Here is a 21,644-nt window from a genome sequence, read left to right as displayed (position 1 = left end):
GTTATTGTGTGCAAAGTCAATGAACTACTCACATCACCAAACCTCACGGAATATATTTTGCTGCTACCTCCACAACATCGGTTTGTTAAGATATGTTTCTAAAGTTTATTTTTCGAACTTTGAATTTATTATGTTCTATACCTATATTGACTATCATTTGAACAACGGTGAAAATAACCGTTGCGTATGTTGTCAACTTCAGCGACCATAGGAATATAGGATTGACTTATTAAACTTATTTGGAACTTTTGGAAGAATTTCTTTTCTATTTACTTTTTTCAATTATTTTACACATCTTCAGAACCATAAACATAACATGTATCTCTTGTATGCATATGCAGAAGAATTTTTTAACAAAAGCAAAATACAAAATTTTAAAGAAGATTCATTAAATTTTGTTTATTAATAAGCATCAACTCTAGGAGGATCCGCAAATAATTCTTCCTTTTTACGATCACCAAAATAGTACTGCTTTAGACGTTCATTACGCATTGCCTGTAAGTTATGATAAGGGTTTCTTTAAATTTTCTCCAAATTTTAACATATTGAAAGCTTACATGGAACCTCTTTAGTTGCTTCTGTACACCAACACATTCACTGAAATCTGCTATAATATCGGAGCACATTTTTTGACCTCTTTCAACTCCATAAGCTTCAAGACAGTCCATCATTTCCATTTCCATCTTGCCACATTTCTCATAAGTCTGGTGATTGATCAAACATCCAGTTAAATCCGTAAATGGAGTACGCAAAAATGGGCCCAAAGACATTGCTACTGTAAATGATGAACAATAAAATTATTTTTCAAAATATTGAAGAATATTTTTATGCAGAGAATAATATCATCAATGTTCTGGACTTCTTTTAAAGCAGTGACGTAACATTTCTTTGAATCAAGGTAGACTTCCCAAAGATCTTTTATTAATTAGTACTGCACCATATTAACGCATTTACAAATTTTTTATGTATAACAAATTAAATAATTACCGCTTAATAAGAAGTTTACTTTATTTGATGGAAAATAGTACAGCAGAAAAATGCATAAACTAGATTATTATTGCTTTAGAAACGTCAAAGCTTACAGCTGTTCAGTGACATTTTAAAAATCGGCAATGCAGTGCGAACCATGCTGTAGAAATGATTCAGGTTGATAAAGAAGTTTGAACAAATTGTCTTTATTATTACTAATGAAATTTAATGCATTGGATAGCATCGCATCGCATTTAATAAAGTAGTGTTGTTAATATGAAAAATCAGGATCTAGTTGATTACCTTAAATGCTGTGGTGTATGCCAGTTTTGCCAATTACGTTACCTCAAAGCGCGTGGTAATGAATATCAAAACAAACAACAGTATTTTGACCGGGTAGCAAAATAAATATCTATGTTAAATGGAATTTATCTTAACTTAAATATTTCAGGTTAACGTCGAGTATGAAGAGGAGATTGATTTGACCGAGGATCCTGCTAATAAAAAGAAACGTCAGAATGTCTGCCCAACATGTTTGGGCTTATTTTCTGAAAATTTTAAAGAACATCTCCTACAATCCATAGTGAAAAGTGACATCGATAAATATGAGTGCGATGGAATTGTTGTTGCTATTAGTATTCCTATAGTTTTACAACTACGACAATTGTCTATGTGGTATGCCTTATTAGATAAATTTGGGGATAATATTAACTTGGAACGCGCGCCCGACGTTTCCTTGAAAGAAGCAATAAAGCTGATTTTGAATCCGATAATTTGTGAAAAGCTAAATAAAATATATGACATCAACAATGGATTAATGGTAACTATAAACTTAATTCATACAGAAGAAGAGGAAGGAATTGCTCAACTAGAGAAACTGAATAGCTTGGTCAATCCAAGAAAGAAGGGTCAGAAATTGGAACAAATTTCAAGGTCATTAATTGAGAAAAAATATACACCTCTAAGAGTAAGTTCCGAGTTATTCAAAAATGCATTCATTGTGCCTCCATCGATACCAAATGAATGTCTTAAATTCGATTCAGTTTCGCTGATTGGACCTTCAACGTATGTAGCTGGGCGATATAGAAAACTTTCTCGTAAACTATCACATACTCCGTGGGTTTTGAATGGTGAAAGGGTAATGGACGACAGCATCGAGGAGATTATTATTCGTAATATAGCCCATTATTTTTGGTAAGGGATTTACATATATATTTAAATTTATCAGTTTTTTGATTGTTATCATCATTATTTAATGCTGTTACATTTCTTATTTTAGTGATGATCCAAAAAGAGTAAACTTTATGTCAAGTGGTAGAGAAGATGTGGATGTTAGGTGCCTTGGTGCAGGTCGACCATTCGTATTGGAAATACCTAATGCATTTCGATCGTCACTGCTATCTGGCGAAGCAAGGAAAATAGAGGAAAATATAGATATGTCCCAGAAAGTATCAGTTCGTGATATTCAAATAGTCAAACGAGAAGAGTTAACACATATAAAGATGGGAGAAGAACAAAAAAGAAAATGCTACCGTGCACTTTGTCAAATCGACACTAATGTAACGGTAGATATTTTAAAAAGGCTGGATTTTAAAAGTGGATTTGAAATTCAACAAAAGACTCCGATACGTGTATTACATCGTCGACCACTTCATACAAGGCCTCGAACTGTATATAGTCTGAAAGCATCCGTTTGTCGACAACATCAAAATTTAATTATACTTGACATCGTCACACAAGCGGGAACATATATCAAAGAGTTAGTGCATGGGGAATTTGGGCGCACTATTCCATCAGTGGCGTCATTGGTTGGACATCATATTGATATCATAGCGCTTGATGTGGTGGAAATTGATTTGGATTGGCCACCTTCCGTTAGCACATGACATAAGGATAACTCAATTTTCGCGGCAAATGAAATTGCGTGGCTTTATGTTGTTTCTAACTTCAAGTAAATAAATATAGAATCTATGCATTTAGCCAAGTCCATATATTTATTTTTAAATAAAAATTTCCAATTATCATAAAAAACCTCAAGCATATAGAAATTATTTGTTCAAAACCACAACGTTTGGATGGTTTTATTCAAATTATTTATATTGAAAATTAGTACTTTTATAGTTAGTTACAAATATTTTTGGCGTTAATGTCGGGCATCCACTTGAAACCATCTTTATTTACAATAGCGACCTTGAAATTTTTCTGATTTATAACAAGACGTTTTTGTATTTCCTTAACACAATGTTCCAAAATTGTATAGGCTTCATCTTTGTTTAAGCCATTTTTATACTCTCTGTCAAAAATACTTTGGCAAAACATTGCTCCGTAGCCTTGGCCACTGTATTTTACTTCAACGGAATTAGCTAAATAATCGATGAAGTACAACGCCGATTTTTTGGTTTGTTCATCATAGCTAGAAATATAAGTTCCTTTTAAAAATATATCTTTTGAATATGCTGGAATAAATGTATTTTTACCCCGCTATCATCATATTGACTTGATATGGTGTTCTGCTACGCAAGTAATCCGCAAGATTCTTTCGAGTAAAGTGGGCAGCTTCCTTGGGTGACAACTCGTAGTTGTTTCGCATTTTGTACAGCGCAATGTTTTTGGAAATGAATTCCGTAAACTGAACAGTATCACCAGATTCTCCCATTGTCGCAAATACAAGACTGTTGTTTATCTTATGGATTTTATTTTCATCTAGAAAATTATGTTTAGTTTGATTTAGCAACAATCCAAAACTACACTACGGCTCATTTATTTACCTTCCTTCATAACAACTATAGATCGAGCTTGAGTTGTTTCCGCAGCAACAATGGCAAAATCTTCCCCACGTATTCCCAAAATTGTCTCCATCTTTTAGACTTGTGTAATTCTATTTATATTAATTTACAAAATTGCTAACAGAATATAGTTATAACCGGGAATGACAAGTCAATTCAGTCGTTCGGACGATTTATAGTTAAGTTGGCTGTAATTGCATTATTGCCGGTAATGATGTGCCCTAGCCGCTTTTGAAATATTAATCTTAAATTTAATGTTACTTACGGAGTGTATTCACTGGGAATATCTTATTATTATCTAATATTGCTATACTTCTATAAGCACTTGGTACATGCGTTTTAATATGGTATAATAAGTATAATTCACGTTTAATATCAAATATAGTTTCCGATACATAAAATATTCTTAATAATAATTTTTATTATTACACATTGCATAAAATATGGTATCCCAAAAATTGTTGACACGTTTTCACATTGGTGCCAACCTATTTTGACACATCACTACCTCTATTTGAAGAAGAAGATACGGTGCAATAACTAGTACAACACTTTCTTTTCTCTATTATTTCTGGTGCATGCGTGGTCAACTTGGACAGTTATTGTGGCAAAGTTATTTACCAATATAAACATAGTTAAATTTGGCACAATAAATATTAAAATTTACAAAGCTTCGTTAAATGTCCGATCAGATAGTGGAAACCGTTGCGGATGCCGTTAAAGATGCGGTGGAAAACGCAACCAGTGAAACTATAACAAATGAAAAGATTCCAGCAACACCAGAGGGCATCATAGTTGCATATGGAAGCCTGGTGGTAATGGCCATGCTGCCAATTGTATTTGGTTCAATTCGTTCAGTTAAATTGCACAAACTCAAAAAGGTAATTGCAGATTTTGTAAAGAAAACATACATAATATAACTCTAGAATTATTTGTTTTCCGTTAACGTACCTAATTTCAGGTGAGTGGGGAAAAAGCAGAAACAATGACCAAAAAGGATGCGATGTTCTTCCCTATAATCGCTTCTGCCGCTCTCTTTGGACTGTACATGTTTTTCAAAATTTTTTCGAAAAACCATATAAACCTTCTACTCACTGGATATTTCTTCTGCTTGGGTGTTATCGCATTAGCACATCTTCTTAGTCCCATTGTCAATTCGTTAATGCCCACGGCTGTACCGAAAATACCTTTTCATATGCATTTCACCAAAGGCGAAGGCAAGCACAAAGAGGATATTATAAATTACAAATTTACAACATATGATATCATTTGTCTGGGAATTTCGTCTGGAATCGGCGTATGGTACTTGTATAAAAAACATTGGATTGCCAATAACATGTTCGGACTAGCATTTGCTGTAAACGGAGTTGAACTATTGCATCTTAATAACATTGTCACAGGATGTATACTTTTGAGTGGCTTGTTTTTCTACGACATTTTCTGGGTATTTGGAACAAACGTGATGGTTACAGTAGCCAAAAGTTTCGAAGCACCAATCAAATTAGTCTTCCCACAAGATTTACCAACAAACGGATTAAGTGGAACCAATTTTGCCATGTTGGGATTGGGTGATATAGTAATTCCTGGTATTTTCATAGCATTACTTTTAAGATTCGACCATAGTTCCAAACGAAAAAGCCGAATTTACTTCTACTCAACTTTGGTGGCATATTTCCTTGGACTTTTGGCGACTATATTTGTTATGCATGTTTTCAAGCATGCGCAACCAGCACTACTCTATCTTGTTCCCGCGTGCATGGGTACTCCATTGTTGGTGGCGCTGGTGAGAGGGGAACTTAAAACTCTTTTTGCGTAAGTATTTGATTTTTTAAGTTTTAAAAACACCTATATCATAAATAAATCGTAATTTATTGCAGTTACGAAGATCATCCTGAGGAAAAGCCTGAGAAAAAAGAAACTAAAGATAACTCCGGTAGTAACAGTGGAGCAACTAAAAAGAAAGAATCAAAGAAAGTCAAATGAAATTTTTTTGGTTAAAATTCGTAAAATACAAATTCCGACTCAAAATCTTTATGGATCGTATCGTATTTAAGAAAAATGCCTTTTGAATGAGTTTATATTATATTTACTCGCATTTGAGTTATGTAAATCGGTCCAAGCCAAAGTTATTTCAAAAATGTATTTATACACATCTCCATTTATCATAATGAATATAAAAGACTATGTACACATTAAATTGGTTTACGAATCCGAAAGGTAGTCAACACTTGGTCCAACTTTGAATATTTATTGAGCACTATAATTAATTTTGTTTTCGTTTGTAGCATATACTTTGTAATAAAAAATTATACGAAAAGAAACTTGGCGCACAAATATATTACGAAGTTGTGTATGCATTTACATACTAGTATATGAATCTGGAAATTAAGTTAATTAAAATTCGATGAATATTTCTTAATTAAAATAAAAAGTCCTTAACCTAAAAATGCGTTTAAGCAGACCATTCAAAACAGTTTTTCCATTTTTTATCAGAATAAGTTATATGCATATTTATTTCTTGAAAAATATAAAATTTTGTATACTAAGTTGTTTGTGTACGCAAAAATGTTTAATATGTCTCCAACTGTTCAAGTGGGAGCCATTTTGAACTCTCTAAAGCGTCATATAACAGACGATCTGCATCCAATGCCTCGCGGTTTAATTTGTCTATATCCAATGTAAACTTATGTTCCACCAATGCGTAGTCATCGTCCTCATTAACATTAGTTGTATTATTTGCAGCAGCAGTAGCTGCTGCTTGTTGTTCATATTGTGCAGCACGCTGAGCACTCCATGCCTCTGCATGCTGCGCCAATGTTTGTGGATTTGCATGGGACTGCGCCATTGATTGTTGATAGTACGCATTATTGGGATCAGATATAGCTCCTGCTCCACTTTGATCATAATATCCTTGCCAGGAGTTATAATTCTGCCAGTATGTACTAGTAGGATCATAGTATTGAGAATAATCCGTAGTTGTCGCTGTTGTGGTCGATGTCCCCGTAATACCAACACCGCCATAGCCGTAATTACTAGTTGTACCAAGTGCAACGCCTAATTCATTCTTTGGTTTTGGAACAGCATTACAAATTTTTATGGGCTTAGTTCCTAAACCAAAGTATCCGTTCATATCATATAATGCTGATTTTTGTTCATCCTCGATACCGAATCGCACGAACCCGTATCCTTTCGAGAAACCGGAACTGTCTAAAATCACCTTGGCGGTCTTTATAGAAGTGTATTTTGTTGAGAATACCTTATAAAGTTGATAATCATCCACATCCGAGCTTAAGTCTCCAACCCATACACTGAATTCTCGCTCATTTCCAGGAAGTTTATACGAATTACTTGCACTATTTAATCGAAAGCGAACAATTGGATTAGTTCCAGGTATTGGTTTGCCATTTAGTTTATGCATTGCGTCCATTGCACTCTCGTCAGTCGCAAAATTAACAAAGCAATAGCCCGCCGGTTCCCCAGTATATTTGTTCCTCATTAGACGCACTGTAGTTGGCTCCTCTCCCATTTTACGAAAAGCTGCTATTATGAAGTTTTCCGTCATGTATGGCTCCAACTAAAAACATTTAATTTTCATATCTATAGGGTCTGCAAAAATGTATGTATATTCATTACTTACGCTGCCCATCCATAATTGGCAATGAACGGATGATGACATCTTGTTGTTATTAAGTATTTTCCTCAAAACAATGTGCTCTAATAAACGTTGGTATATTAAAGTATCGACTAAAAGTTTACAGTGTTAAATCTTTGGTTTGAATTTAAGAATTGAATAACAAAAACAAATAATGCTTTTGACATTCAAAAGTTTATAAACTGTATATTCTTCCTGGTGTGTGGTGTCATATATGTAAGTCAACTTGTGACGTTTTTAATGCTTCTTATGTATAATTCACAATAGATGTGGGCTGTCATTTTGACAGATGAAAGGTATGGATTGTTAGATAAACTTGCTCAGGTGGCATTTGGAGATTTCGAGTGATTTAAGGTTTTGTGGAAGTGAAAAACTAAAATGCCGAAAAAGAAAACTGGACAAAGGAAGAAAGCTGAGAAGCAAAAATTGCGTCTCAAAGAGATCAGAAATCGTGAAGTACCACTTGCAGACATGCCCTGTAATGCACCAATGGAATGTGAAAAGTGTGAGAAAAAGCAGAAGAGTCGAGCATTTTGCTACTTTTGCCAAAGCCTTCAACGCTTACCAATATGTGCTCAATGTGGAAAGATAAAGTGCATGCTAAAAACAGGTGACTGTGTCGTAAAACATCCTGGAGTATATACCACTGGTCTTGGTATGGTAGGAGCGATTTGTGATTTCTGTGAAGCATGGGTTTGTCACGGACGGAAGTGCCTTCAAACACATGCTTGCACTTGTCCGCTGCAGAATGCAATTTGTCTCGAATGCGAGCGAGGAGTTTGGGAGCATGGCGGTCGCATTTTTAAATGTTCATTTTGCAATGGGTTCTTATGCGAAGATGATCAATTTGAACACCAAGCTTCGTGCCAAGTTCTCGAATCGGAGAATTTCAAATGTCAAAGTTGTAATAGATTGGGTCAGTATTCTTGCTTGCGTTGTAAAACTTGTTACTGCGAAGATCACGTACGCAGGAAGGGATTCAAGTATGAAAAAAATAAAGCTATTCCGTGTCCAAAATGTAACTATGAGACATCAGTCACTAAAGATTTGAGTATGTCAACAAGGTCTCATAAGTTTGGGCGGCAACAGCAAGGCGGCCCAGCGGATAGCGATGACGAATATGGAGGATTTTCATATTATGGGGGAGGTGCTTATGGAGGCGGTGCAAACTCTAGTTATGGTCAGGAAAATGAAAGTGACGACGATGACTATGATTACGAAATCAGTGATGAGGATTCTGAAGAGGATGAAGATAGTGACGAGTCGCAGGAAGCAGAACAAGACAAAGATAAATAGTAAAACAAGGGACAGCGTTTTATTGTATTTGCATTTACTATCGATAAAAACACTTTAATATGTAGTGCAGATTGTGCAATAAAACCACTTAAATCAAAACTTATGAAAAATAATAAAATTCCATTGAGGTTATGAGTTTTCAGATTCCTTAAATCTGCAAAAAATATCAATATTGTAGACCATTATTTTTATAATATATATGTATATATTGTACATACTTGCATTTAAGGCATGTAAAGAACACTGTTTGCCCTTCATCAGCAGAACGTAGTTGTAACGTAGCATAAGACATTTGCATATTGCCACATTTTTGACATTTACGCTCGACAACCGGCCCTTCCGCTTCATCCTCCGAGTAGCTTTTTGTTTTGTCAAATACCTTTTCTGGATTGTAACTGTTGAAGTGTATAGTATACTCAACGTCTTGTGACCCAAAAACTAAATAAAATATATGTATATTGAAAAATGTTTAAAATCTTGCCCATATGCATGTATGTAGCTTGAAACTTATAAATTCACAAAATAATTTACCGTCTGGTGGAAATTCCTTTTTGCAATTATAACAGACGACATGACCTACGGTATTTAATGGCGGCAGGATGGAACCACATACTGGACAAAAGCCGGGGTGCGAATTAAACGTCTCCATAATATTTGTTTTGATTGGAACGCAGACCACAAACTATCACTTATTTTCAGCATACACGTGAAATTGTCAATTCTATATTGTTGTTTTGCTAGGTCACAATAGTTAGAAACATTAAAAAAATGGTGTCGATAAAGAAGTTTTGTCTCTAGTGCAGAGAAATTTGAATGCTTCGAATAACTTCTTATGCTAATACAGTCGAATCACCTCAATACATAAAAAAACTTCGAGTGATAAAATTTTCATTAAAACATAATTTTTTCAAATAGCTGTAAAATATAGATTTGTACACTGTTTTATTTATTTACTTCGCAAATGTTTTTATGGGTATACGTTAAAAGATTGTTTTCTGTAATTTTTTTTGTTACATTTGCTATTGGTTGGCTGTTGACCTCTATATCCCATGCCTTTCTTACATGATTTACGCAATCCTTAAGTGTTATATCATATTTTTTGTTCGCCTCCATACGGTATTGAGGGACTCCATTAAAATTATGTCTCGATAGTAAAATTTTAAATTTTGTATTATGCCTGACCAAAAAGTTCGAGTTATGGAGATATTTGAGTTATAGAAGTTCGAGTTATGGGAGTTCCACTGTTTATCAGACGACTGAAAAACACGCGCGTTATTATTATTTTTTATTCAATGAATGTTGTTAGATTGAAATAGAGAGAACAAAAAATGAAAAAATTATAGTATTCGTACAAGTTGTAAACTGTTAACTACTGTGCACGACAGTAGTGCCTAGCCAAAGGAATCAAAGGAATAGAGTCTTAATTATATCCGGCAAATCATTGTCAATTTAACGAAATAATTTGAGGAATTTCCTACCGCTGCATAACAATCCAACTGAAATATAATTGAAAATTTAGCATAATTCTTTAAATATATTGCTAGTTTTTCGATCGTAATGTTTATTAAATAGGAGAAAAAATGAAATTCATGTCATCATCTCAGACACATTTACCCATAATCCCTTGGAAAAGGAGTGTAAGTTGTTTCTCAATATATCAATAGACCAATGACTTCTCAAGACTTTAAATATATGGGTGCATAAACTAAATTCCTAATTAGGTACTTTCGTATTAAGTTCAAGTGGTGAACAACTTAAGGTAGATATAACTGATAAAATAAAGTATTTACAATATACAAACATACGCATAGAGACCAATGGATGTTTTATGCTGAATTTTTGCCTGTGTCTCACAAGCGAAAACTTGAAATTTGATCGCTATCTCGACATTATTCCAAACATCTTTCCAATACAGCTTGATAAATTAATGGTAATTTTAAAAATTCTCAGCTTCCCAGATACCATTCCGGGATAAAAATGTGATTCATGGTACTTTTCAGCGTTAGAGTCTTTCACAACATTTTCCCCAATTATTTTTCAAATGTTCTGTTTGTCAATGTATGAAAGTATTATGAATGAATTCTACTTCAATTAATAAAGATACGACATAAAATAATAGCAATTACAATTTTAACAAAACTTTCGGTGTTTTGAGAGTGGCTTTCACACTTTCACATTCGAATTTACATACATACATATGAATTTATTTATTTCGTCCACCAAGCGATGAGTCACTCAGTGTTACTGTCGCTAGTAACTGCGCTAAAATTGGTTCCACCAACTGACCATGAACTTTATATCAATAATCCCTTTGTTTGTACATATACGTACTTAATTACTTACATACTCGTATTTATGTACATGTCGTTCTGTTAAAATAACACGAATGGTCTTACAAACTTTTAAGTGTCGCCGCAATACTTATTTTTATTTTTAATTTGGCGTGTATCAAAATAACCAGCAGTACATCCACCTGTATGTACTTGTAAATATACTTCCGATTATCCAACTTTCTGCAAGTGACGAAAATATGGTATGCCAGACTAAATTCTTGACAAATTATTATATAATAAGACCGAGTCACTCTTGAATCCGAATTCCTCCTCTTCTATTGGTGGATTTAGTGTAACCAGGTTATGCGCAACAGGTTGAACGTGGAATACCACTCCTCACACACATTATTGAACAATTTTTAACAGGAACTCAATCTATATCACGTGACATATTGTTTTTGCATTTCTGTGCATTTATCATTTATTAATATGAAAATAGATATGACTATGTTTTTAATGGTATGAAGTCGATTGCGTTTCTGCGACACTTTGACCGAAATTTGATGACTCATTGACAAATGTAACTGTATACATATGTATGTATATATGTATGCATATGTATTGCTTTCTTGCGTCAAGGTCGCGAACATTTGAGTTTGTGTTGCTAGTGCCTTTCGATCAATCATAACTTACGGGGTAGCTGAGAAGGAAAATTGTATAAGTACACACATATGTACATAGGTGTATGTGTGAAAATCATTGGATATTGTTGTACACCTCATATACATAGTAAATATACTCATACGGCAGAGAAAAAATTTTGACATTTTTTGTGGAAGAATTAATGATGGAGCCATTATTGAAATCGCAAAATGATTTGTTGACCCGATTCTAACATAACATATTAAGGCACTTCGGTTCCTCCCTTAATATTGCGGGCCTATGAATCGCATGAATACAGCCAACGCTCTGTGTTTTTTTCGGAAGATATACAAACCTTTTTTTAAGTTACTGCTACTCACTTGAGACAAACTTTTAATTTGCTGTACTATAAATGCATATCTGGATTGTTAATTAAGAGCAGTTTGTTTTTGCTACCCGGAACCAGACGTCAAGGATCTTGTCGCCTCGGAACTTGGCCACACTAATTGATAAAAGGACGCTCACAATTCTACAAAGCTGAGTTTCTCGTCTTATGTTTATATTACAAAACTACTTCTCGATTTACGATATGCAAGGAGGTTCTGCATGGGCCGCAGAAGGGCCCATATTGAATATTAAAAATGTATATTTCTACTCCAAATTATTCGTACAAGATGAAAAAACAACTAATATTTCATCATTGCTTAATTTATACTCCAACTATGTGCATATACATGCTTATATTATACATATGTATGTACATACATACTTACATACTAACGTATATTTGTATTTAACATAAGAGAACTTGTAGATAGTACAAATTCTGTGACTACAGTTTATCTTTTTAAAAGCTTACGTACAACAATCGAAATGAGAGATTACTGAGAGACATGGGCAAAAACCCGCGAAATTTATTTTAATACAAAACACAAGGCTCCCACCGATGTAGAGCGAGATAGAATTTTGCAATTCACAAATTGTATGATACAATAATGTATTCTCTCGTATTTCTGATTCCTGATAAACATTCGCTCATATAAATAATATTATTGATGCATATCTTAACATTGGTGAGAGAAAATGCCGGTACAGTTAAGCCAACTTGCTATAGTTCTAATTATGGTTATGCCGAATGTACTCCATTTCATTAAAAGAGATGTAACTCTCGTTCGTTTTCAGCCATCGCACTTCGTCTGATGCAATATGATTGATTTTTCATAACATGGAAGTAACGTTTAGTATTTATATACAAATGTATGTTTTGTTTCAAACATACAGTTATTTAGTTCCCATGTGGAAGCACTCAATCGCAACCGACAGACATGTCTATATTAGGTAAAACTCCAAAGGAAGAAGAATTCTCATTTATAATTAAACAAAAATTTACAAAAGTCTAAACAAATGTGTTTGCACATATGTACATACAATACCTATGGTGGAAGCTCCTTTTTAAAATTAGGTAGGCACATTTGTATTTGTATATGTGCATACATTCGTTTATACCAACTCGCGATAATGTACATATACTAACGAATGTTTATTTATAAGTCACACTAATAACAAATATCTGCCTACATTTATGTATGCCTTACTAAAATTCATACGAAGTGCATATTTACGTACATATAAACATATCGGTGTAACGACGGCAAAACATGTGCCAAATTCGGCTGATTCATGCTTGCGCCAATGCAGGCATCTCCAAGTGTGCAAAAACAGTTAGGGAGTATGGTGAGCAGCAAAGTTCTCAATGTTGCATACAGTGCTTCAGGTACATAAAAAGTTCATACGCTTGTTCTACGAATTTGGGAGAGTAGCATTTTTATCTCTGGTAGCATTCCTCAGCAATGTGGAGAGCGCTCTGCCTCAACGCGCAAACTCAAGGATGCAGGGTGTAATTGTACAAAATATCGATAGTTATACGGTGGTGCGTACAATATATGTACATAAGTACAACTTAGGTAAATATGTGAATAAAATTAAACATTTGAAGCCACAAAACTTTACTATAGCAAAAATCAACTATGCAACTTGTTTATCCTTGACTTCATTTGTTGTGCCATATGGCTAAATAAGCGACCGTTAAGGAGTAAACATAGATCACCTATACATGTGAAAGGAGTTAAAATGGCAGTTTATCTTGTTGCATACCTGTAACGAATCGAAAACGTGGTGACAGCGACATTGGTGCAGTAATAAAGTTGAGAATAAACATCCCTTCAAGTTTGTGAAAAAACCTAACCAGCTCTATGTACATTTGTGTATACATATATGTATGTATTCAAAGAAAAGTCAGGCGGGTGTGTTAGCGCTGTAAGGATACATACAATACATTCAAATGAAAAGTAAATAGTTTATATTAATCAAGATTTTATTACATTTTCAAAAAAGTTGCTTGATGACTGCAATCAAACAGAACACCGATACCAAACACTGACGAGTTATTTGGTTCCATTCTGCCACGTTAGAATTGCACATTCCTTCCACTGCATTCATACATAGTTTATACTATATAAATGTATATGTGTACATTTATGCATGCGAAAGTACATAAGCATACATATATGCATATTGTGAAATGAACTCTAACTACCGGCTTTCTCTGCTAATAATGTTGAACTAACAGTAGGAGTGCCACGAACAATACAACGAGTAAGAACAAATGCGAGAGGAGAGCGCAACAGCGATGTAGTAACCAATGTTGCAGCGCAATGAAATCGAGCGACACAGCAAAGAGCCTAAATGCAACATCTGCTCCTTGCCAAACAAACAGTTCGAGTCCGTCGCCATTCGCCACAACAGTTTACAATTGAATCGGCAGTAAGAAGTGCAAGAAGTACCAATCCATCTCTATACTTGGAAAATAAAAGACCATCAGTTTTTTAAAACCAAAATCATCAATTTTGTGAAAATTAAGCCAACTAATATAGTCGCATGGCCGAAAGGATTTAACTCAGATTAAAGAGCGCTGGAAAATAATCATTAATATTGTCATCGGAAAATTAAAAGTAATTTTGCTAGTGTGGCATTGAATGACTCACTATATTTGGATAGAAGAAAGTTAAAAATCAATTGTCCTGTAAGAGGAATTCGGAAAAGTAGTTTTTGCATTTTCGCAGTTGAAAAGAAAGTGAATTAAAAATCGATTGATTGTCAGTCTGCAAAAATTTCTTCAAATCGCTCAATGTTGTTAAGTTCGCAGCGCTGAAAATTCAATAAACTCACACGAGAATTCGGAAAAGAAAAACGCGATTAACAGAGGCTCGTGCGAATAAATTCCACGTCGAGTGACTAACCACATACATACATACCTACCTACCATATGCGAGGCGGCTGCTCGCCAATGCATATCAACAAAAATCACACATAATTTTAAAAACGTACAGAAACAACGACGGCGACATCAACGCATAATCAGCAGCTGTTACGACAACTACTGCACAATACGAACACGGCAAAGACTATAGTAAGGAGCCGATAGAATTGTTTATCATAAGAGGATCATTAAAATCTGTACGAGGAGTCGCCCCGTACTAATATTCAGCACTAATCGCGGATATACTCATACACTCATATGTATGTGTACTGTGTGATCGGGAATCAATAATAATTAACTGTGGAAAATTTAAAATAATTGTTCGATTTTGAGCGGGGTTTGGCCAGTGGAGGTGCTCCGGGGGGCAACGCAAGCGTGATATCCGCTAGAATCGCTTCAAAACAATCCAATCCAAGTCTCCCAAACTTGTTTCGAAATCGCCGGATCTTAATTACTCAGCAGTTATTTAACCGATAATTGCGCCATTTATACATAATTATTATTTGAAGAAATTTCAATTCATATTTCATTTATATAACTTGATACTAGATTCGCCTCCCGTCATCTCCAACTAACAAGGCCAACCCAAATGATACATATTACATCAAAACAGAAATAAAGAACAACAAATAACGGAAAGTTAAACATTTAATTAACATTTAAAAGATAAATCAATAAATTGTTAAGTTAATTCAACAAATTCGCAATTTAATGAAACTCTTAATGAAAGAAAATATTTGAAATCTGTGATTATCTTAATTTAACAATTAAACTTCCTTAAACGGAAATAAAAATAATACACCACACAACTAATCGCCTTTTACGCGTCTTTAAAAATAATAATAATAATAAAGAATAACTGTAAATTTCGAACATAAAGCATATACTGACCCAAACACAAAAGGAGTAACGTAGATTCGCAAATCGAATTAATTAAACAGAAGAAACATTCGGAAGTATATCTTTACATAAGATCGTGTGACTTTATTTGTTTGTAAGTACCTCACAGAATATTGTTATAAAAATATAAGAACGAGGAACCAACCAATTCAAAGCAATATTATCTGCATCTGTTCACTTTTTCAATGCACTTGTGCCTGCCAGTTGGTTTAGTCTGCGAATTTATTTGTACACTCATGACTTACATATGTTTGTACATTTTCGAATGCAAATATGTACATAGATATTTATACAGTGGAACTTCCATAACTCGAACTTCTATAAGCCGAAGTTCTCCATAACTCGAACTCTTAAATTGGCAATAGAAGTCAAATTTCATACAAATTTCCTTCCATAAATCGAACCAGGGCATAATCAAATTTAAAAATTTTACTATCGAAGCCGGATTTTAAGAGTCCCTATATTCGTATGGAGGCGAACAAAAAATATGATATTATTATAATGGATTTCATAAATCGTGTAATAAAGGCATCGGATACATACGCCAAGAGCCAACAATAGCAAAGGGCAACAAATAAAATTACAGACTACACGTTTTAATGTATTTATATTAAACTTTTTCCAAAGTAAATAACTAAAACTGTGGGTAAATCTATATTTAATGAAAATTTCTATAACTCGAACTCTCTATAACTCGAAGTTTTTTTGTGGATTATGGTGATTCGAGTTAGAGCAGTTCCACTGTATATATATATATGTATATATACATACAGAGTGACTTTGTGATTCGAATAAAATATTTCACATATATGAATGCGATTCCAGCATAAAATTTGCGAATTTATTAAAAAAATTATACATACATATGCACATAGTATATGAAATGTACAAGCATGTTTTTATGCTTTTATTCGTTTTATATTTCTGACATATAAGCCCTCAAAGGCGCACTATATGTCCCGCCAGACCCGACTATTATCAGAAATATACTTTATTGTACAATTCTAGATACATAGACCGGATTTGACTCTTTACAACTAAACATAATGGTAACATTGGCGTTAGTCAATAACCTATAGTATGTATGGAAGCTACACACACATACGAAGAAACAACAATGATTGATTTCTTTTTTGATATTCTTTATTATCAAAAATTGTTTGCTTAGTTGCTTAGCGTTAGCGTATTCAACGCCAATTACTGCATTTCCTTAATATTGATAGAAATTTTACCTACATACATACATATGTACAAACTACTCGCAATACATAGCGGTCGCGTGTATCTTACAGACGAGTGCAGATGCTCAGCTAGGCCAAACCTATTGTACAAATGTACATATGTACATGGGGTAACAATAGACTTGGCTATAGAGGTCATAATGAAATAATTTGATGAAACGCCGTCTCTTGTCGAAGAGCAACATCAGCCCAAACAAGAGGATTCAGAACTTTCGGTTTTAATCTTTTAAAAATATATTTTTCATTAGTTTATAATATACTCAATAACGAAAGATTTCATTGCATCGCATTTTGGTACATTTTCCGGATCTATGTATATTAAAACTACAACGAAGATTATAACAATTGGCAGCATCGTTGCCAAAACCACATTATATGTATGTATGTATACATATGATGTCCTGTGAAAAGAATTAAATCGTACTAAAATTTCGGCTTTGCTCGCCTCTTTGCCGAATGTTATTCATATTATACATTATATACACATACATATGTGTTGTACAACAACATATATATACCGATAATGCATTTGATGGTAATCATAATGCTGCTGTGAAGAGTACATACATACATATGTATATTTGCGATTGCTAGATTAATTAGTTGCAACTAAATACGCACCGGAAGATTAATATCGGTATTTTACCAACAGGAAGTTCAATAATATGCATAAATATTTATATTTTTTTTATTAATTGCATACTTTATGCAAGTGATGTAAGTCCGATCGTTTTGTTCGGATTCATTCAGGATTCATTAATCTATGTAGATGTAGAGAACAACTTATCTGACTAGTTGGATTTGATAAAGAAATTTCTAGTGGCAAACTAGTATATTTTCGAAATAGTTTTATGCTTCGCTTTAAAATTTGAAAAAAGACGGAATGGTTTTTGTTTATTCTAAATTCTATAAATTCTAAATGTAATTCCATAATATTTATAACCTGGAATTTTGTCTATGTTATGGACGTTCCTTATAATCACACTTTTTCTAAATTGGTTTTTGAATTGATATGCTTTCAGAAATGGAAATCATCCCTGAAGGTAAACATTTTCGTTTGGTACAAGAATCTGAGCTTCCAGAAATTTTGGAGTATTTGGAGAGATACATACCGGAATCACTAAAGGTAAGTTTTTTTTTTTTAATATAAATAATTTCTAAAATAAATTCTGCAATAATTTACAACATTTGGAATATGATTAACTAATCGATTTGTGTCCTTTCAGTTTCATCAAACCATTAAAACGTACCTGAATGATCGTGTTTGGGACTTTTACTTTTATGTTTCCAAAGATTGGCCGGAGAAACCAATAATATTACATTTTCCAGGATGCACGCTTACGGTATATTTGTTTTTATATTTAAATAGTTGTTTAATTAGGTACATACATACATATGCATGATTTTTATACTCTCGCAACAAAAGTTGCTAAGAGAGTTTATAGTTTTGTTCACATGACGGTTGTTTGTAACACCTAAAACTAAAAGAGTTAGATATAGAGTCATATATACTAAAGTGATCAGGGTGACGAGTATATTTGAAATCCGTCCGTCCGTTTGTCAGTCTGTGCAAGCTGTAACTTGAGTAAAAAATAAGATATTTTGACGAAACTTGGCACAAACATTCCTTGGGACCGTGAGAGGGTTGGGCGAAATCGGACCACTGCCACGCCCACAAAATGGCGAAAACCGAAAACCCATAAAGTGTCATAAATAAGCTATAAATAAAGTTATAAAAGTAAAATTTGGTACAAAGGATCGCACAAGGAAGGGGCATATTTGGACGTAATTTTTATGAGCAAACTAATAAAGCTAAACAAACCAAACTTTCCGCAATCGTTTCCTTTACGTACCCCATCATACACCACGAAAATAGTGGAAATCGGAATCCCATACAAAGGTTATGTTAAAAATTACTAAAAGTGCGTTAACTCACTAACTAATAACCTCATGAATAATTCAGTGCCTTCGGGTAATTTTTCACCGAGCATATCGGTAAATCTCTATATCTTATTTTAATTCAGAGGAAATCTTTTTCTTCTAATAGTGTGTCTCTGTACCAAAAATGGTTAAAATCGGTTCATAACTTTCCCTATCTCGTATATACCTAATTATAGGTTTTTAAAAAATATGATGGGCTTAATAGTGAAATCGGTTCAGAAATTAACTCAGCCCTCATATACTATATATGATAATTTTCGTTATTCTATTGGTCTTTATGCCGAATATATGGGTCAAATTGTGTGTTATCTTAAAAAAACTATGTATATCAATAAATTGCGAGAGTATAAAATGTTCGGTTACACCCGAACAAAGCCTTTCCTTACTTGTTGTTTTAAATTTTAGTGCTCGCCCTTCTAATGTCTATTATAAAGTATGTTTGATTATTTAACTATAATTTTTTTCTCTGAAATTAGCCCAACAACAATATTTATCAAAGCTTTGGTATATTTTGTCCCTCAACACAAATCGAGTGTGTGGATCTTATGCGGACCGAAGATATTCTTATCGATTGGAAAAAGCCATTGTACCTGAATTTCACGCATATTGCTATCATGAATCGTCTGGATGATTTTTATTCGACAATTGGTGTAATGGAGCGGCTCGAAGGCGACATTTACGTGTGTGATAAATTGAATACGGATTTAGAGTTGGAAGAATTGCCTGAGGATGCAGAGATGCGTCCACTTACTGCTGAGGATGTGAAGGGTATTCACGATTTGTATCCGGCCAGCGAGATTGAACGCATCGAGGTGTTCGAGATATTAGTGGACGTATTGCCAGGTTTGGGAATATTCCGCAAAGATACGAATGAATTAGCCGCATGGATGGTGCACTCTTATTATGGAGCAATGTTCTCAATGCAAACTCGTCCAGAGTACCGTCGCAAAGGGTAGGAATGATTATTCGAATTATATTGAAGATTATATATAAAAGTAATACTCTCTTCAAAATTAGCTATGGAATTCGACTTGCTAGATCTCTCACTAAACTTGTTATTGAACGTGGCTATTCGCCGTTTGTCGTCATACGTCCACAAAATGATGCATCTAGGAATCTATATACGAAGTTAGGATTTACAAAAGCGTACGAAACTTGTCGAGTCAAAATGACTCCTGACCTAAAAGAAGAAAACCATAGGGAGGAGCCATTGTCCAACCCTCAAGCTGCGACTAATGGCGTTGGAAAAGCCAAGGGTCCACCAGCAAGGGCAGATTATGACACAGAGGCTAACAAGGAGAATCAGCCAGTCGATGAAGGCATAGAGGATATGTTAGCTGAAAAATGTGATATTGGTAAGGAGGAAATGTGTACCGCCCACGTAAAGGCTGCAATGGACGAGGGCATCGAAGAGGATAAGTAAGTAATTAAACGAAAATTAATGAAGTGAGCGTTGAGTATTGAGAAGAGCCACGGTTGGGAAGGGTTAGCTAGTCGGGTAGACATATAAGAATAATAAATGAAACTAACAAAAATCTATTACAAATGCTAAAATACACAAAAACTCCATTAATATATGATATACTTATAACAATGCAAAGTAAATGAATAAGAATTGAGTGCACAGGAAGACGCTAGAATTTTGATGTAATTTTTATTAATCAAAAAGCTTATTGGATAATAGTTTAAAGGGAAGGAAACGGAATCTGACATGAAAAGTGTACATATGTATTTATTTGTTTCTGTAAATACATATGTTTATAGGATTTTGGTAATTCGAAGTTGGTGCACTCGCAAGTAACCATAAAAAATAATATTTAAAGCATATACTATATATACATGAATGATGTATACAAATAATGTACGAATTGATAAAAATTATTTTAAAAGATTTTGCTAAAATGCTTTTACAAAAAAAAAAAAAGATTAAAGGTCAAAAATAGTTGTATGTATGTACATATGTATGTTTATGCATGTGTATGTATAAGGTTAGAGCAGATAATGAATTGTTTGCGGTTAGGACTTCCATGATTTTAAGGACACATTCACATATACATATGTGTATATGTATGTATGCTTGTAGTTCTTCAATTCATTTTCCTAATAATGAATACGCCCGCTATAGCTAGAAATATATATATATATATATATGTGTGTATATGCATATGTATATCTTAAATAATACAGATAAATAAGGTGCGAGAACCGATTGAATGCATACATATAATTATAGCCATTACTAAAGCCTATTTGAAGGCTTATGCGAAGCAAATTGTCAAAAAGTTGTTTATCTAATAATATATTTCATTTTCTTTAATAAGCACACGACAATTTCCAAGCACAAGAGTATTTAAACGATTTAAGAATTAATTTTACACATATTACATATTTTATAAAAAAATTGTATTAGAAATACATACTTACAAAGAAATTAGAGATAAACCTACAGCATAATTTAGAACTCTAAATATGTATGAATGTATACAAAATTTGTTTTCCAATCTTAATTCCATTTAATTTCTATGCAAATATATAAAACAAAAAATTTTAATCGTGTATATGTATATTTGTATAGTTTTACGATATTACATTATGCATTGAGCATTCGGAGAAAAGGTGAGTACC

At 33.7% G+C, this 21,644-nt stretch overlaps 8 protein-coding genes across 14 annotated transcripts; 4 read left to right on the top strand and 4 right to left on the bottom strand.

Moving 5' to 3' along the window:
• Positions 1-235: 235 nt before the first annotated feature.
• LOC105209647 (NADH dehydrogenase [ubiquinone] iron-sulfur protein 5) lies at positions 236-1,137 on the bottom strand. Of its 4 annotated transcripts, none has more exons than XM_011180169.3 (3): positions 988-1,137; positions 558-775; positions 236-495 (listed from the first exon to the last, which is right to left on the bottom strand). In XM_011180169.3, the coding sequence occupies exons 2-3, from the start codon at positions 768-770 to the stop codon at positions 403-405; spliced, it is 306 nt and encodes a 101-aa protein (XP_011178471.1). In that variant the 5' UTR covers positions 771-775; positions 988-1,137; the 3' UTR covers positions 236-402. The 4 variants fall into 4 exon arrangements, with proteins under 4 accessions (XP_011178471.1, XP_028894606.1, XP_054083638.1 ...); XM_029038773.2 differs by having other exon boundaries at positions 558-772; positions 988-1,126; XM_054227663.1 differs by having other exon boundaries at positions 1,007-1,125.
• Positions 1,128-2,948, top strand: LOC105209648 (putative tRNA pseudouridine synthase Pus10). The gene is made up of 3 exons (XM_011180170.3): positions 1,128-1,365; positions 1,421-2,163; positions 2,249-2,948. The coding sequence occupies exons 1-3, from the start codon at positions 1,246-1,248 to the stop codon at positions 2,853-2,855; spliced, it is 1,470 nt and encodes a 489-aa protein (XP_011178472.1). The 5' UTR covers positions 1,128-1,245; the 3' UTR covers positions 2,856-2,948.
• LOC105209649 (probable proteasome subunit beta type-2) lies at positions 2,941-3,946 on the bottom strand. The gene is made up of 3 exons (XM_011180171.3): positions 3,738-3,946; positions 3,447-3,672; positions 2,941-3,382 (listed from the first exon to the last, which is right to left on the bottom strand). Exons 1-3 carry the CDS (start codon positions 3,826-3,828, stop codon positions 3,091-3,093), a joined length of 609 nt encoding a protein of 202 aa, XP_011178473.1. The 5' UTR covers positions 3,829-3,946; the 3' UTR covers positions 2,941-3,090.
• A 308-nt stretch (positions 3,947-4,254) lies between these two features.
• Positions 4,255-6,126, top strand: LOC105209650 (minor histocompatibility antigen H13). Its single transcript, XM_011180173.3, has 3 exons — positions 4,255-4,636; positions 4,717-5,567; positions 5,633-6,126. Exons 1-3 carry the CDS (start codon positions 4,436-4,438, stop codon positions 5,736-5,738), a joined length of 1,158 nt encoding a protein of 385 aa, XP_011178475.1. The 5' UTR covers positions 4,255-4,435; the 3' UTR covers positions 5,739-6,126.
• Positions 5,632-7,604, bottom strand: LOC105209651 (tRNA selenocysteine 1-associated protein 1). The gene is made up of 2 exons (XM_011180174.3): positions 7,393-7,604; positions 5,632-7,329 (listed from the first exon to the last, which is right to left on the bottom strand). The coding sequence occupies exons 1-2, from the start codon at positions 7,429-7,431 to the stop codon at positions 6,325-6,327; spliced, it is 1,044 nt and encodes a 347-aa protein (XP_011178476.1). The 5' UTR covers positions 7,432-7,604; the 3' UTR covers positions 5,632-6,324.
• Positions 7,605-7,679: 75 nt separating this feature from the next.
• On the top strand, positions 7,680-8,821 carry LOC105209642 (zinc finger protein 330 homolog). The gene has a single exon (XM_029038771.2). The coding sequence runs from the start codon at positions 7,786-7,788 to the stop codon at positions 8,701-8,703; it is 918 nt and encodes a 305-aa protein (XP_028894604.1). The 5' UTR covers positions 7,680-7,785; the 3' UTR covers positions 8,704-8,821.
• Noa36 (DNA-directed RNA polymerase I subunit RPA12) lies at positions 8,701-9,441 on the bottom strand. Its single transcript, XM_011180156.3, has 3 exons — positions 9,235-9,441; positions 8,922-9,141; positions 8,701-8,857 (listed from the first exon to the last, which is right to left on the bottom strand). Exons 1-3 carry the CDS (start codon positions 9,350-9,352, stop codon positions 8,833-8,835), a joined length of 363 nt encoding a protein of 120 aa, XP_011178458.1. The 5' UTR covers positions 9,353-9,441; the 3' UTR covers positions 8,701-8,832.
• Positions 9,442-12,874: 3,433 nt separating this feature from the next.
• Ypo3031_3 (Uncharacterized N-acetyltransferase YPO3031/y1452/YP_2654) lies at positions 12,875-21,266 on the top strand. Of its 4 annotated transcripts, none has more exons than XM_054227659.1 (5): positions 12,875-12,956; positions 18,101-18,204; positions 18,305-18,421; positions 19,496-19,971; positions 20,037-21,266. In XM_054227659.1, exons 1-5 carry the CDS (start codon positions 12,944-12,946, stop codon positions 20,440-20,442), a joined length of 1,116 nt encoding a protein of 371 aa, XP_054083634.1. In that variant the 5' UTR covers positions 12,875-12,943; the 3' UTR covers positions 20,443-21,266. The 4 variants fall into 4 exon arrangements, with proteins under 4 accessions (XP_054083634.1, XP_054083633.1, XP_011178457.1 ...); XM_054227658.1 differs by lacking the exon at positions 12,875-12,956 and adding an exon at positions 13,564-13,582; XM_011180155.3 differs by lacking the exon at positions 12,875-12,956 and adding an exon at positions 14,412-14,629.
• The last annotated feature ends 378 nt before the right edge of the window (positions 21,267-21,644 follow it).

Source organism: Zeugodacus cucurbitae, chromosome 3 (genome assembly GCF_028554725.1).
Source record: "Zeugodacus cucurbitae isolate PBARC_wt_2022May chromosome 3, idZeuCucr1.2, whole genome shotgun sequence".
NCBI lineage: Eukaryota > Metazoa > Arthropoda > Insecta > Diptera > Tephritidae > Zeugodacus > Zeugodacus cucurbitae.
This window is presented reverse-complemented; position numbering and strand designations above follow the sequence as displayed.

Coding starts and splice junctions, on each gene's coding strand:
- LOC105209647 (XM_011180169.3), bottom strand. CDS start 770: ATGTCTTTGGGCCCATTTTTGCGTACTCCATTTACGGATTTAACTGGA. Junction 496..557: donor AGCAACTAAAGAGGTTCCAT/GTAAGCTTTCAA, acceptor CATAACTTACAG/GCAATGCGTAATGAACGTCT.
- LOC105209648 (XM_011180170.3), top strand. CDS start 1,246: ATGAAAAATCAGGATCTAGTTGATTACCTTAAATGCTGTGGTGTATGC. Junction 1,366..1,420: donor AACAACAGTATTTTGACCGG/GTAGCAAAATAA, acceptor TAAATATTTCAG/GTTAACGTCGAGTATGAAGA. Junction 2,164..2,248: donor AATATAGCCCATTATTTTTG/GTAAGGGATTTA, acceptor TTCTTATTTTAG/TGATGATCCAAAAAGAGTAA.
- LOC105209649 (XM_011180171.3), bottom strand. CDS start 3,828: ATGGAGACAATTTTGGGAATACGTGGGGAAGATTTTGCCATTGTTGCT. Junction 3,673..3,737: donor TATAGTTGTTATGAAGGAAG/GTAAATAAATGA, acceptor ATAATTTTCTAG/ATGAAAATAAAATCCATAAG. Junction 3,383..3,446: donor GTCAATATGATGATAGCGGG/GTAAAAATACAT, acceptor TTATATTTCTAG/CTATGATGAACAAACCAAAA.
- LOC105209650 (XM_011180173.3), top strand. CDS start 4,436: ATGTCCGATCAGATAGTGGAAACCGTTGCGGATGCCGTTAAAGATGCG. Junction 4,637..4,716: donor AATTGCACAAACTCAAAAAG/GTAATTGCAGAT, acceptor ACCTAATTTCAG/GTGAGTGGGGAAAAAGCAGA. Junction 5,568..5,632: donor GAACTTAAAACTCTTTTTGC/GTAAGTATTTGA, acceptor AATTTATTGCAG/TTACGAAGATCATCCTGAGG.
- LOC105209651 (XM_011180174.3), bottom strand. CDS start 7,431: ATGTCATCATCCGTTCATTGCCAATTATGGATGGGCAGC. Junction 7,330..7,392: donor GCCAATTATGGATGGGCAGC/GTAAGTAATGAA, acceptor AAATGTTTTTAG/TTGGAGCCATACATGACGGA.
- LOC105209642 (XM_029038771.2), top strand. CDS start 7,786: ATGCCGAAAAAGAAAACTGGACAAAGGAAGAAAGCTGAGAAGCAAAAA.
- Noa36 (XM_011180156.3), bottom strand. CDS start 9,352: ATGGAGACGTTTAATTCGCACCCCGGCTTTTGTCCAGTATGTGGTTCC. Junction 9,142..9,234: donor AAAGGAATTTCCACCAGACG/GTAAATTATTTT, acceptor TATTTTATTTAG/TTTTTGGGTCACAAGACGTT. Junction 8,858..8,921: donor TTTACATGCCTTAAATGCAA/GTATGTACAATA, acceptor TATTTTTTGCAG/ATTTAAGGAATCTGAAAACT.
- Ypo3031_3 (XM_054227659.1), top strand. Junction 18,205..18,304: donor ACATACCGGAATCACTAAAG/GTAAGTTTTTTT, acceptor GTGTCCTTTCAG/TTTCATCAAACCATTAAAAC. Junction 19,972..20,036: donor CCAGAGTACCGTCGCAAAGG/GTAGGAATGATT, acceptor CTTCAAAATTAG/CTATGGAATTCGACTTGCTA.